This window comes from Hippichthys cyanospilos, chromosome 3, assembly GCF_059441005.1.
Source record: "Hippichthys cyanospilos isolate Australia breed blue-spotted pipefish chromosome 3, RoL_Hcya_1.0, whole genome shotgun sequence".
In the NCBI taxonomy this organism is placed as follows: Eukaryota; Metazoa; Chordata; class Actinopteri; order Syngnathiformes; family Syngnathidae; genus Hippichthys; species Hippichthys cyanospilos.
This window is the reverse complement of record NC_142371.1, coordinates 19,665,619-19,678,523: the sequence shown is the minus strand read 5'-3', so window position 1 is coordinate 19,678,523 and position 12,905 is coordinate 19,665,619. Positions and strand designations below refer to the sequence as shown.

The following is a 12,905-nucleotide window of genomic DNA, read 5'->3' as shown; positions in this document are numbered from 1 at the left end:
CAAGGGGCCACAAGATGGCGACAAAGACCTACTTGTAGCTATCAAATACTTTAGTATTAGGATATTCAACTGAAATTTCAGTCAAATAATCGGGCATCTGGATAAAAGTAAATAATTTTTGCTTACTTAAAGTAAACAGTTACGAATACAGAAGTTAAGTTCACACACAATAATTTTAAAGTTTTCGGACAGCTCTCGCTCTTAACTGCTAACGCTGCTAGCATCTAATGCTGTTCACCACTGCTGGCTGCTAACGTTTGATCTCCCGCTAATTGCTGGTAAAAGGCGCTTTATAATACGATGTCAGCATAGCAGTCATTTTTACGCATCCTTAATTAGCATAATTAGCAACTGAACTGGATTTCAGGATAATGTAGTGTTGCAAACTACTGTTGTAAACGATTTTTAAAAAGAAAAGTGAGCCAAGGCATTAATATGCATAATTAGCTTTTTTAATCGAGGTACTACAATCATTTAAAGTCATTTTATCCCTTATGGCATTACATTTACTGCAATTCCCCTTATGTATAATTAAAGTGCTCAATTGACTTATATTAGGTAAGCATTAGTCAAGGGTGTCAGCTACCCTTCATAAAAAAACATATTTGACAAGAATGTTATTATTTAAAAGATGAGAATTTGCGTCCATGGCACTGAAAGAGTTAAGTGAATCAGCTGGACATCATAATCTTTCCGTTTTAGTCATATGTTTGTGATCGAGGATGAATTGATTGGATGTTGGTTCAGTCTGCTCGCTTCTTTTATTGAAAACAACCTCAGCTAACACCAGCTGCTGTTAGCCGCACTGGAGCTAACAGCCAATTAACATTCGCCTTCTAGCAATTTCCATTACGGTAATGATTTTAATGCGCACATACATTTGCCTTAATTTGGGGGATTTTTTTTGGGAGAATTACGGTAATTTCAAGTTGTTAATTTAATTAGGGTTCAATTGTGTGGTCCGGTCTGCACGACTCATACCGTCACTATGCGAAAAAGGAGTTTGAATTTTAAAAAGCGGAGGATAGGAGAAAGTATCAAATGGCTCCCCTTGGTATGCGATAGTCTTTTTTTTTTTTTTTTTTCCATTTGAAAATGCAATTGGTCACAGCATTAGAATGTTCTAAATCCCACACAAAGTGCTGCTTCTCTCTTGCCTGCTTGTTATCCCATTTCCTCTTGGCCATTTTGTCACTTCCCGCCTCACAGTAATCCTCTCCTTTTTTTATCTTTGCGTCCCTCCCTCCCTCGGCAGTCTCAGCCTCACCCCCCCGGCAGCCCCCCCCCCCCCCCCCCCCCCTCCTTAAACATCCATCTTACGTAAGTTGAGCTCCATTCCTCCCGTCCCCTGTTAAGACTCCCATCTGACAGTTATGAAACAGCACAGGGGAGCTGTAGACGGACTCAAAACGCCACTCTCTTCATCACGACTCTTCTACGGGAGGGACGGAGGGGGGAGGGGCCGAGGGGGGGGGGGGCTCGGAAGTGAAAATGGAGAGCGTAACCTCTCCGGGAAGGAAGGAAGAGAGGAGCGCCTCTAGGAGGAGAGCCCGTCGGCCAGCAGGCCTGAGCTCATGACTGCTGACAGCACAAAAGGCGCGTGCTTGAATTAATCATTGGACACTGTTGCGGCGGGGGGGGGCAAGACAAGACACCCTTTTCAAAGTGGGGCGCGAAGGTCAAGTCATGACTAGAAGATGTTTACCTTGCCGAAACTGCCTTTGCCCAGCACCATGAGAAAGTTAAAGTCGTGGATGCCCACCCGGCCCTTGCCCGGCCCGTGGGAGTGGGCGGGGGGGCCGGAGGGCGCGGGGGCCGGAGGCAGGGTCACGCGGAGAGGTTCGGACGGGGCGGCGGGTCCGATTTGAGGCAGCGAGGGTGTGGGACCGTCTGGCTGGGGTTCCTGCGGAGAGATATGTGATTAGACCGCTCAACCTCCAGTTCACCTCCCAGGGTGTTAATGAAGGCAGGCAGAACAAGCCTGCGCCCTGGTGGAGAGAGAGAGTATTACAGCAGGATAAGGAAAATGACACTCCAGAACAGCTGTTCTCAAATAGGGGTACGATTACCTTATTTTTTATTTATTTTTTTCCTGCAAGTACAAACAATTTCAACTGAAAACTTTCTAATGCATTAATGTTTTCAAATTAAGAGCAAATTAATTTGAATACATTGAAACATGTATCAATGTGATGCTATATTGTGTTATATTGACTCCTTTGCAAAACGTTGCATGGATTTAAATATAAATCAAATAAATCTGAAACACACAATAGTTCATTTTTCTGAGTACAGTTCTATTTTAAGTCTTTTTTTTCCCCCCAAAACAATAATACTTAGCACTGGTTATGGGACATAGGGTGGAAAAAATTATTTCATATAGGATACATTGCCACTGCTCTATAATATGGCACATTATACAATAATAGCAGAATAAAACCGAACTCAGAAGATTGTTTTTGTCACACTGCATCATAAGAATGACCATTGCGCTGTTCTCTCCAGTTACCATCAGAGGGCAGTATAGTACAGACAAACAGACAGATATCTTGTTTATGCTAACATTTCAACTCTCAAATCATCAGTACTGCACTAATATAGGTCACACTTTGTAGAAGATAAAGAATACATGAGTGCTAGCATAATGGTTGTTTACACTATTACACACTACAAGGATGCTAATTAGCGTTTGCATTATGTAGTAGTTTTGAATAGGTAATAAGGTGTAATTATGTTTATTTTGACAATAAACACACAGACGACTGTTATGAAAACTTGCTAAGCTTATTGTGCAGTAAATTGACATGCATTGAGATTCAAGCAGGGTCACCAAAAAAATTTAACTTGTACCTCAAGGCACCACTGCATTTTCAAATATAGTCAGGCTCTAGTTTTCTTTATTTTGTCAGTTCTTTGGGTTTGTCAGTTTTTTGGGATAATCTAAAGGGTCCAAAACACTCAACATAAAGAGAGTAATCTGCAGGTTCTGGAAAATTTCTTGTCTGACTCGTCTGTCGGAAAATTCTGTCACTAGTGACAAAGCTCATACATACATATACTGTATAAATGAACAAAATAAAGGTGTAAAATGTTTTGCAAAGGATTCCCAATTTTGCAATAAGTGGTTTCATGTTCCAATCAATTTGCTCCTAATTTGAAAAGAAAACCGCATTGTCCCTGTGAAGGCATTGCAGAGCAATAAATTCGATTTGCTGACGACTGCACAAACCCTGCAAAAAAATATAATACTCAACTAGAAACGACACCAACTATTTTACACCCAGTTTGCACGAAAATACTAAAGAAAATAAAAGGGCATTATTGTCTTTGCAAAGGCAGAATTTTGGGGGGTACATATCTAGTACGAGATCTGATTAGATGGTGCAGGTGTCCCTAATGTGCGAGGCACTCATATTTTTATCTGCTCAGATAAACTCAAAGTGGCTGCACAAGATTCCGACTGCGTGAGTCATAGCAGCTTGCTTTTATTGCAAGTAAATATTTGTAATGAGATAAAGGGCGAGCCGAGCCCGGGGGAGACGCGGCGGCCACATTAAAACGCTAAGTGGCAGCCGATAAATAGAAATGCACAAGTCCAATTTTTGGACAAAGGGGCGCTCAGTGTTTTACGCTCTTATTTGTTTACCTGTAAGTCCGGGTCGGGCACGGGGATGTTGTAATACTCGCCCTCGTCTTGGGCGAGCAGCTTGAACCAGCCGCTGATGGGGCGCCGGAAGATCTCGCTCACGCCGAAGGACAGCGCGCCCATGAAATCGTTGCGGGAAGTGCGGTCCCAGTCCCACACCTCCACCGATAGACGCCGGTCCCACTGGTGGCCGCGTACGGAACTGCGCACACGTGTCAGATGATCAATGATATATTAATTTGGCAATAACTTGCTAAGAAAAATCATTCTGGTTATTCTACAACCATGAGAAAATGAAAACATTTTAAATATTAGAAAAAAATGCAAATAAAACAATTATTTTCTGTATGAATGATAGAAAATCCTCTTTTAATTACTGGTGAATTAACTAAACTGGTAGATAAACTTAAGTATTTAAAATAAATATGGTGACCTGGTACAATTATTATTTTCTTAAGAAATAGGAGCCCCCTACCCATTCTAAACTTTAAAAAAATAAATAAATATAGAGATTAAGTGTCCTGATTCAATAGTTATTTTCTGAATAAGTTTATTTCTCCTCTAAAAACACCATATATATATAAAAATAAAACATAAACAACAAAACAATATACATACATATATATACATATATATATATATATATATATATATATATATATATATATATATATATGTTTTATTTTCTTTTAAGGTACATTTAATTTTTAAAAATTTAAATCAATAATGAATGTCGATCCAATAATTCTTTTCCGAATAAACTGAAAATTGTCTTCTTTGAAAATTGAAAGCGTTGTGTCCTGATCCAATTATCTTCCGAATAAAAATAAAACAATTGTCATTTTCTGAATTTGGCCCTTCTAAAAACCCTATTTTGAACCTTCTTGACACATTCAAATTTAACGTACTGAAAAAAATATTTTTTTTCCTGATCCATTAATTATTTTATGAAAAAAAAATGCAAATCACATTCTAAACTAATATTTTAAAGTACGTTTCTCTATACGTAACTTTAAAACTGAAAAAAAATCTTTCTGAAACTTGTTTGAAGATGATTAATGTGTTGACGCTGTATGTTCACGCATGCGTCCACACATCCAATCCGCGCTGGCGTGGACTCACAAAGTAAAACTCTCATTCCAGACCGGATTGAGCGTGGAGCGGATGGTCTTGGTCTTCTGTTTGCTGTGGCTCTTCGGGTCGGGAATCAATTTAAGTTTAACGTACGGGTCCGACAGGCCGTTGGGATCCATGGGCATCAGGTTCCGAGCCTCCCGCACTGCGGCGCCAACAGAGACGGCAACGTGAGGAAGAAAACGCCGCTCGAGCGATCGGAGGCTTGGCTTCACCCCGGCCGACTCGTCACCTGTGACAAAGACGTCCTCCTTCTCGCCTCGAATGGTCAGGTGGATGCGGCCCCGCTTCTCTGTGTGGTCCTGGCCGCAAAGACTGGGGACGCTGGTCTCACATCTTCGATGGACGTTCATGTCGCAACCTGCAAAGAAGCGCACGATGCGACAATAATATTTATACTCATGTTTGGGGTACTTTTTGTGTGTGTATCTATCTAAATGTATTTGTCTATTTGCTAACAATTATTTTTATGAGATCTGTCTGCTAGACAGACAGGACGTTAGTTTGTGTGACTTGTGAATTATTGAATTACACACACTCACACACGTATACTCACACACATATACATATAATTTATGTGTGTGTGTGTATACAGTATATATATATATATATATATATATATATATATATATATATATATATATATATATATATATATATATATATATATATATATACACACTGTATATCGATAGTACAACTAAATTGAAAAGCTAACTACTGTATAGTATATTAAACTGCGATTTAATTGCCTGGATTAGATAGCTAGCAAGCTAACTAGAAAGCTAAAAAGATATATACTGTATATCGATAGTACAACTAAATTGAGTAGCTAACTTCTGTATAGTATATTAAACTGCGATTTAATTGCCTAGATTAGATAGCTAGCAAGCTAACTAGAAAGCTAAAAAGATAAGTAACGAGCTCAAAATAGAATAAATACTGTATGTAACTATGTAACTGTATGTAATTAGCTACATGTCTATCTAGATCTATATTCTGTTTTTGAAAGAAAAAAAACTAAAAAAAACCCAAGATAGATCTATTTAGATCCATCTTCTGCTTTTTAGACATTAGCTTGATAGATAGACATGTAGCTAATTATCTATCTATCTATCTATCTATCTATCTATCTATCTATCTATCTATCTATCTATCTATCTATCTAGCTAGCTAGCTAGCTAGCTAGCTAGCTCTATATTCTACTTTTTAAACTAAGATAGACCTATTTGGATCTATCTTCTGCTTTTTAGACATAAGTAACTTGATAGCTAGCTAGATAGCTAATTAGCTAGCTAGATAGATAATTAGCTATCAAGCTAGCTATCTAGCTACATGATAGCTATGGTGCTAATTAATTTTTCCTGTTTTATTGTAATTTATTATATAACATATACTTTAGAATTATATCATACATTATATACGATATTAATATACAAAAATGAAATATCTAATCAATGATTTCTTTCATTTTTATGACGATCTCAAAAACTGAATTTATCATTGTACATGCAATTGAAATGAACATGATGGTCTTGTACCTACAGGCACATTTCATGCCCTGATGTATGAGGCCGTAGAGCAGCGAGCCACAGTGGTCGCAGAAGGTGGGGCTGGCGTAAGTGTGGATTTTAAACGCGTGTCGACTCCGCAGGTCCTGAAAAAGTAACCGAAGCGTTATTGCCTCCTGACGCATCCTGGCCGCAAGGACATATGTTTACATGCATGTATGCAGGATGCGCACATTTGGATCGGAATGCTCATGAATACGACGGATGAGATAAGAGCGGGCGTGGAAATGAGATCTAGGAATGCGCGCGTGTTTGTGCGGCGCAAAGAGGAATGATTCATTTTTATCTCTCCTCATCAGCGCCCTCATTCTTTTTCACCTTCCTCTGCTCTAGTGTATAGTTGAAAATCCTCCATCTTGCTGCGTGTGCACTTTTCGCTCCGTTATCATTTCACACACACGTGCGCGCGCAGTCACGCACTATGCTTGCCTTGACCTCATTCATGATGCCTTTTATGTGGCTAGCCTAAGAAAAAAAAACAAAAATATGAAGACAAATTGCTCCTGAAAGCTTAAAAAAAGGGCAGGAGGAAGATGACAAAGAAATCTTTTTCTCCGCCTTGAAAGTCTTATCACCCCCCCCCCCCCCCCCCCCCCCCCCCCCATCCACGACAGGGATGCGCCTGGATTAACGAGTGAGTCACGCGGTTTTGACGAGCGGAAGGCGTCTCACATCCGGTCTGGGAGCCGTCACCGAGCCGGGACAGGTGAAGGTCACAAACTCGTGACATCTTTTGTGCACCACAAAACTGCAAACTAAAAAAAAAAAAAGAAAGAAAGCAAACGGTGAGAAGGGATGGAGAGGGCAAAGAAAGAGACGCTGGAGTCAGCAACATCATCTCGGAAGATGAATAGCTAAACATCGATCGGCGCGTACCTTGACATTGGAATCCCTGTTTGCCGATGCCCCTGTGAAGCGAGTACAGATTAGGACGGCCCGACAATTAGGACGCGGCCGCAATCTTCTCCGCTAATGAAAAAAACACACACAGGTGCTCCGAAACGGATCAACAAAACGCTTGGTGCATTTCGCCTCTGCAGTGTCGCACGGAGACAAAGCAAAGATGTTGGCTTCTTTCCAGTGTCTCCTTAGCGCTTTAATTGAATAATTAAAGCCATTGATTGTGCAAAGAGTCCACTCAGCAGCTGGCCTGCGCTTTTGGGAAGGGAAAGCAAATAAGACGCGTTTACACAGAAGGAGAAGCCAAAGGGGGTTGGGAACGGGAAGTGGCCGTAATGGCTAATGAAAGAGGAGGTGATGTGCATGGGTGGACGTGGGGTGCATCCGGTGTGCGGCGAGGAGGCCGTGCAGCACGTGAGCGAGGTTCTGCTTCCGACCAGCAGAGGGCGTGAGAGAGCCAGCTATGACGTAGCAATTACGGCTCAATGATAGAATCTTCAATGAAACAGTTCATAACGCAGGGTGTGAAAAAGTTTGTCTTTTAAAGAATGGTTTTTTTTTTTTTTTTATTTAACAGGGTATGTTCTATGGTGTTTTGGTTGTTTTTTTGTTCATTTCAACTCAAATGTTGCTTGGTTTTTTGTTCATGTTCTTGGTTAATTCATGTTTCTGTCTTTGTTAACCTGCTTCCTGTGTGTTGGCCAATCAGCTACCTGTTTCAATTGTGTCTTGTCCAGGTGCTCTTTGTTGTGTTATTAGTTTTGCCTTTTGCATTAGTGGTGCCTTTAGTTCTTGTCGGGTCATTGTCGAGTTTGTCATTCAAGTTTTGGTTGTTTTTTTTGTTCATTTCGACTCATATGTTGCTTGTTTTTTTGTTCATGTTCTTGGTTAATTCATGTTTCGGTTACCCTTTGTCAGTGTGCACTCAGTGTGATTGCGTCCAGCTGTCTTTGTTAACCTGCTTCCTGTGTGTTGGCCAATCAGCTACCTGTTCCAATTGTGTCTTGTCCAGGTGCTCTTTGTTGTATTATTAGTTTTGCCTTTTGCATTAGTGGTGCCTTTAGTTCTTGTCGGGTCGTTGTCGAGTTTGTCGTTCAAGTTTTGGTTGTTTTTTTGTTCATTTCGACTCAAATGTTGCTTGGTTTTTTGTTCATGTTCTTGGTTAATTCATGTTTCTGTTACCCTTTGTCAGTGTGCACTCAGTGTGATTGCGTCCAGCTGTCTTTGTTAATCTGCTTCCTGTGTGTTGGCCAATCAGCTACCTGTTCCAATTGTGTCTTGTCCAGGTGCTCTTTGTTGTATTATTAGTTTTGCCTTTTGCATTAGTGGTGCCTTTAGTTCTTGTCGGGTCATTGTCGAGTTTGTCGTTCAAGTTTTGTTGTTGTTGTGATTTATTTTTGAGGTTTAGCTTTATTTTTCTCCACACAATGAGGCACACTGGATTATAAAACTCACCTTCAATGAATGACCTATCTTAAAAATTGTTTTCATATGTAAGACGCAGCCCATAGAATAGAAGCTACAGTAGTGATTTTTAGGTGCTCCTAAATGTGAGGAAAATGTGATGGTTTGTTACTCTGTGCCGTTGTTTTCTTTCTTTGCACCTTCCACCACCTCACCCACCATGTTGGGTTGTAACATAAAAATGTACAACACCTTTATTATGACAAGTGAAAGCAGTGGCTTAACCCTTGTTGGGTATTTTGTCCAATCTTTACTTCAGAGGCATTTCACATCAAAGGGAAATAACAAATATGACACCAGGGAGCTGAAATTTCACCCAGATGCTGATTGTTATATTTTATATAAGAAATGAGGGTATGCAAATCGAGACGATTATAAATCAGAAAACACGATCATGGTGTACCTACCCAAGAAAGTGTGTGACCAAATCCGTTTTCCGTATAGTGTTTAGGGGGTCACTAACGGGGGAAAATTTTCTCGGCACAGCCACAGTGAGGCATTCAGGGTCTATTTTGTGAACATGAAGCTATTCGTTTGCTCGAATGAACATTGTTATGCGTCCGTGTTGTATTTGTATTTGGTATCCAAGCTCCAATTCGACTCGGGGACTCAAACACTGTCCTCGGCCGTGTGAAGGAAGACATGTGATAGAGCAGCCAAGATGGCAGCCAACCGAGGGAACGTCCTGAAAACTACCCAGAGGCAGCGTCCTCCAACAAACAGCCTTGCCATATGTCACACAGCGAACACTTAACACACGTCGCTTCACACATTGGATTCCGCATGTTGCTACATCACAGTGCATTTAATTTCATTCCGCGTCGGGTTTTCGCACTTACCCTTGCCGTGTAGAAAATATTGGCAGGAACACAATAGTTTATTCTGTACTCAACTTTAACTGTGAAAACTACCCACAATTTTTGGAAATTTGCTATTCAGTGATTCACATCTTTTTTCCTTCGGAACCTAGATGCATATATGATGAGAAACTCGTCGATTTGTTGAATCACGTTGAAGCGATAAAACAACTGAATTGCGTCATGAAAATTCTTCCATTTTTACCCCTGCCTTTCAGTTATGGATGTATTTTTTACCATTAAAATTTTTATTACACCCATTTGAAATTTTGATGGGACTACAAAAGCTTCCATTTTGAAGCAATTTTTAAGGAGACAAAACATGCATTATTAAGGTTTTTGGTTGCAATGTGCTTCAAAATTTTGAGTTAATATGAAATTGAATCATAATTATATTCTTTTACACTCTTGATTAGTCATGGCATTGATCTAAATTTTCTTCAGAAAGTACTTTCCGCATTCTAAATTTCAGATTTAAAAGACTGACTGACTTATCTGAATGATTTGTTGACATTACTAGTTAATGCATAACGCAAGCCCGGCCACTATATTGTGGCTTCTGTTCTATGCGCCTTATAACGCGGTGCGGCTTATGTATGGAAACCCTTGTAAAATATGCCGTTCATTGAAGGTGCGCCTTATAGTGCGGAAAATATCATAACGGAAGACTTTTGAACAGAACATATTCTATCGTGTGGGATCCACCGAAGAGAAGAGGTTATCTGATCGGATGGGGTCAGTGTGCTAGCTGATGTGGGCTGCCTCTGCAGCCTCAAGGAAAAAAAAAAAAAAATCCGATGCGGCAGTGGGTTGCCTGAGGAGGCGGCTTAAGAACTACCGGGGTGCTTTCTCCACAAGCGTGTCGGCGTGCGCGTACCAGATGAAGTCGGTGCAGTGGCTGCAGAAGGTGGGCTGCTTGAAGAAACGGGCCGTGAATTGGTGATCTTTCACTTCCACGATCCTCTTGTGTTTAAGGGCGCCCTTCCTCTGGAACACGGGCACCCTGGGCGGAGGGGAAAGGGGCGAGGGCAGCGGGGAGACGCCCGATGTCGGCGAGGCCGGCGTCAGCGGGGAGGGGGAAATGGGGGTGGACATGATGCCTTCAGGGAGACTGGAAGACAAAGAGGGAGCAAGGAGTGAGGATGGATGATGGGGTGCCGGGGGAAAGACCTTGAAAGTGGGACGCGGGGAAGGACGGCGAGGTCGGGGCTGCAGAAGCGAGGGAACGTATAATGGGTCACGTTCAAAACGAGATCGGGTTGAAGTTGAGAGGCGCGGAGGTGCGGGGGGTCAGACATGGACGAAGATGAAGATAAAAGATAGAAAGAAGAGTATTTTACAGTACAGTATTTTAAATCCGATGAAGTCCAGCACCTGAGCTGCACATATCTATCTATATATCTATATCTATATATCTATATATATATATCTATATATATCTATATCTATCTCTATATATATCTATATCTATATATATATATCTCTATCTATCTATCTATCTATCTATATATCTTTAAATAAGAGATAAGGGTCAGTTTAAGGGATTTGCAAATTTATTGTGGGAGCGTTGGTAGCGGTAGTAGAACTGAACAGCGTCAAACAGAGAGCTGTTTGTAAGATTTAGTAGTACAGGGTAGAGTATTCTTACCCAAGCGTGAAATCATTATTACATAAGCGCTTTATGGCAATTTTGACCTCTCCGTATCCTCCTCCATGTACTCCCATCGCCGCGTTCCCAAATGACCAATGACCACATTACGTATTTCATTAATGTTCTGTGTAAGTCATTTAAAAAAAAAAAAAAAAACCATCATTCAAATCCCTGGTAATAAACTTGGCTCGTCCCTGTCATTTTTTGTTTTGCATCATTGTTATGCATCATCTTAATAACAGAAAGAAAATTGCGAGGTTATATTCAATGTCGCATGCTTTAAATAAACAAAAATTAAAATATTGCGATAATGTAATAGACTGTGATTTTTACCCTTGGTATTTAATTATATGTGAGGTGGCTAATATTACAAAAAGTATGATATTGTAAAGTGTTTCTCAAAGTGCGTCCATGGCTTGACTGCAAGGGGTCCTTGAAATAAATTGGGTTATTCATAAAAAAACAAATTTGTATGAATTTAATTTGATATCAAAAAGTCAATGTATTCACGACTCTTCAATGAAACAATCAATTGAAGCAGTTTTATATATTTTAAAATTCACCCTAAAAATCGTGTGTTTAATGCTAACATCATTCACAATAGTAATAAAGAATCCGAAAAATAACAACCAACTTCCAACTTCCAACTTTCATGAACACGATTGGCCATGAAGTACAGTCAATGGAAACGCAAACTGCCAAACTAAACGGAAATGCTAATTGCAAAATTGCATGCCACTGGAATTATTCCCGCATTTGTAAGAAAAATGCATTTGTGGACCGAGAAGCCGAGTATTTGCCAAATCTTCTTAACGCCGCCACTGACGGAGTAACGCCTTTTGATGTGGGCGGCGTGCGATGGCGTGGGACTGCATCTGCAGTACAACACTGGGAAGCTGAGGCTTGTCAACATTGAGGGTATACGCTCGCATCTTCCCCGTCTGGGATTCCGTTCTCGAAGACGACGACGAGCGGAGCGGTGTTTCAGAAACGACCTCGGTAATTTAGAGAAGAAACAAAGAAAATGGCTGCCGGCCGAGAAATACTTGCTGCTTGACATTTGGCTGACTTTTGGTTGACTCCTGTTTGAGAACATCAGAAGTTTGTGTTTGGAGAGTTTATCTGCGAAACGGAATTTTCTTGCTTTTAGAACCGACACGTAGGCTAATCATGTTGTCATTTGGGCTAACTTAGTACACGCTGTGACTTACATGTGTACTTGTTACTTTTTTTTTTTTAAGATAATGCAGAAACATCCATCAAAAGCTCTCTTTCATCACATGTCCCTCATCCTCATTTCTCCGTGCCAAGCAGGAAGACTAAGAAAAGCAACTGGCATCCAATTAACTTCAAAGAGTTGACTCAACTCTGCAAGCAGTAAGTCCTATTGTGCCCTGTTTAGATGTCTCCACTAAAACAAACAGCTATAGAAGCTGTTTTTAAAACCACGATAGACCGTCCAACTGGTTACCGGCCTGTGCCTGGTCTCTAGCAGGACTGTAGTCATGTCCACCAAGTCCAGGTCACAAAGGCCTGAGTCAAAGTCCGAGTCCAAGTCATATATGCCATATGTGTCCAAAATGGTCTTTTTACATAATCTGCAGGTTGTTTCATGTTTGTATGTTCTTTTAAGATGTTGTATGCTACTGTAGGTAGCCTGCGCAATTTTGTCGATATTTGTA

At 40.6% G+C, this 12,905-nt stretch overlaps 1 protein-coding gene across 4 annotated transcripts in view; it reads right to left on the bottom strand.

Annotated features, from left to right (window-relative positions):
* prkcg (protein kinase C, gamma) overlaps positions 1 to 12,905 on the bottom strand; it is a 33,049-nt gene that overhangs the window by 15,286 nt on the left and 4,858 nt on the right. For all 4 annotated transcript variants that reach the window (XM_088410063.1, XM_088410064.1, XM_088410062.1 and 1 more), the window contains 8 exons: positions 10,450 to 10,683; positions 7,228 to 7,259; positions 7,024 to 7,106; positions 6,326 to 6,437; positions 5,013 to 5,141; positions 4,769 to 4,925; positions 3,647 to 3,848; positions 1,706 to 1,903 (listed from right to left, as the gene is read on the bottom strand). In XM_088410063.1, the coding sequence (XP_088266189.1) occupies positions 1,706 to 1,903; positions 3,647 to 3,848; positions 4,769 to 4,925; positions 5,013 to 5,141; positions 6,326 to 6,437; positions 7,024 to 7,106; positions 7,228 to 7,259; positions 10,450 to 10,667 (1,131 nt within the window). In that variant the 5' untranslated portion in view covers positions 10,668 to 10,683. The remainder of the gene's footprint in view (positions 1 to 1,705; positions 1,904 to 3,646; positions 3,849 to 4,768; positions 4,926 to 5,012; positions 5,142 to 6,325; positions 6,438 to 7,023; positions 7,107 to 7,227; positions 7,260 to 10,449; positions 10,684 to 12,905) is intronic.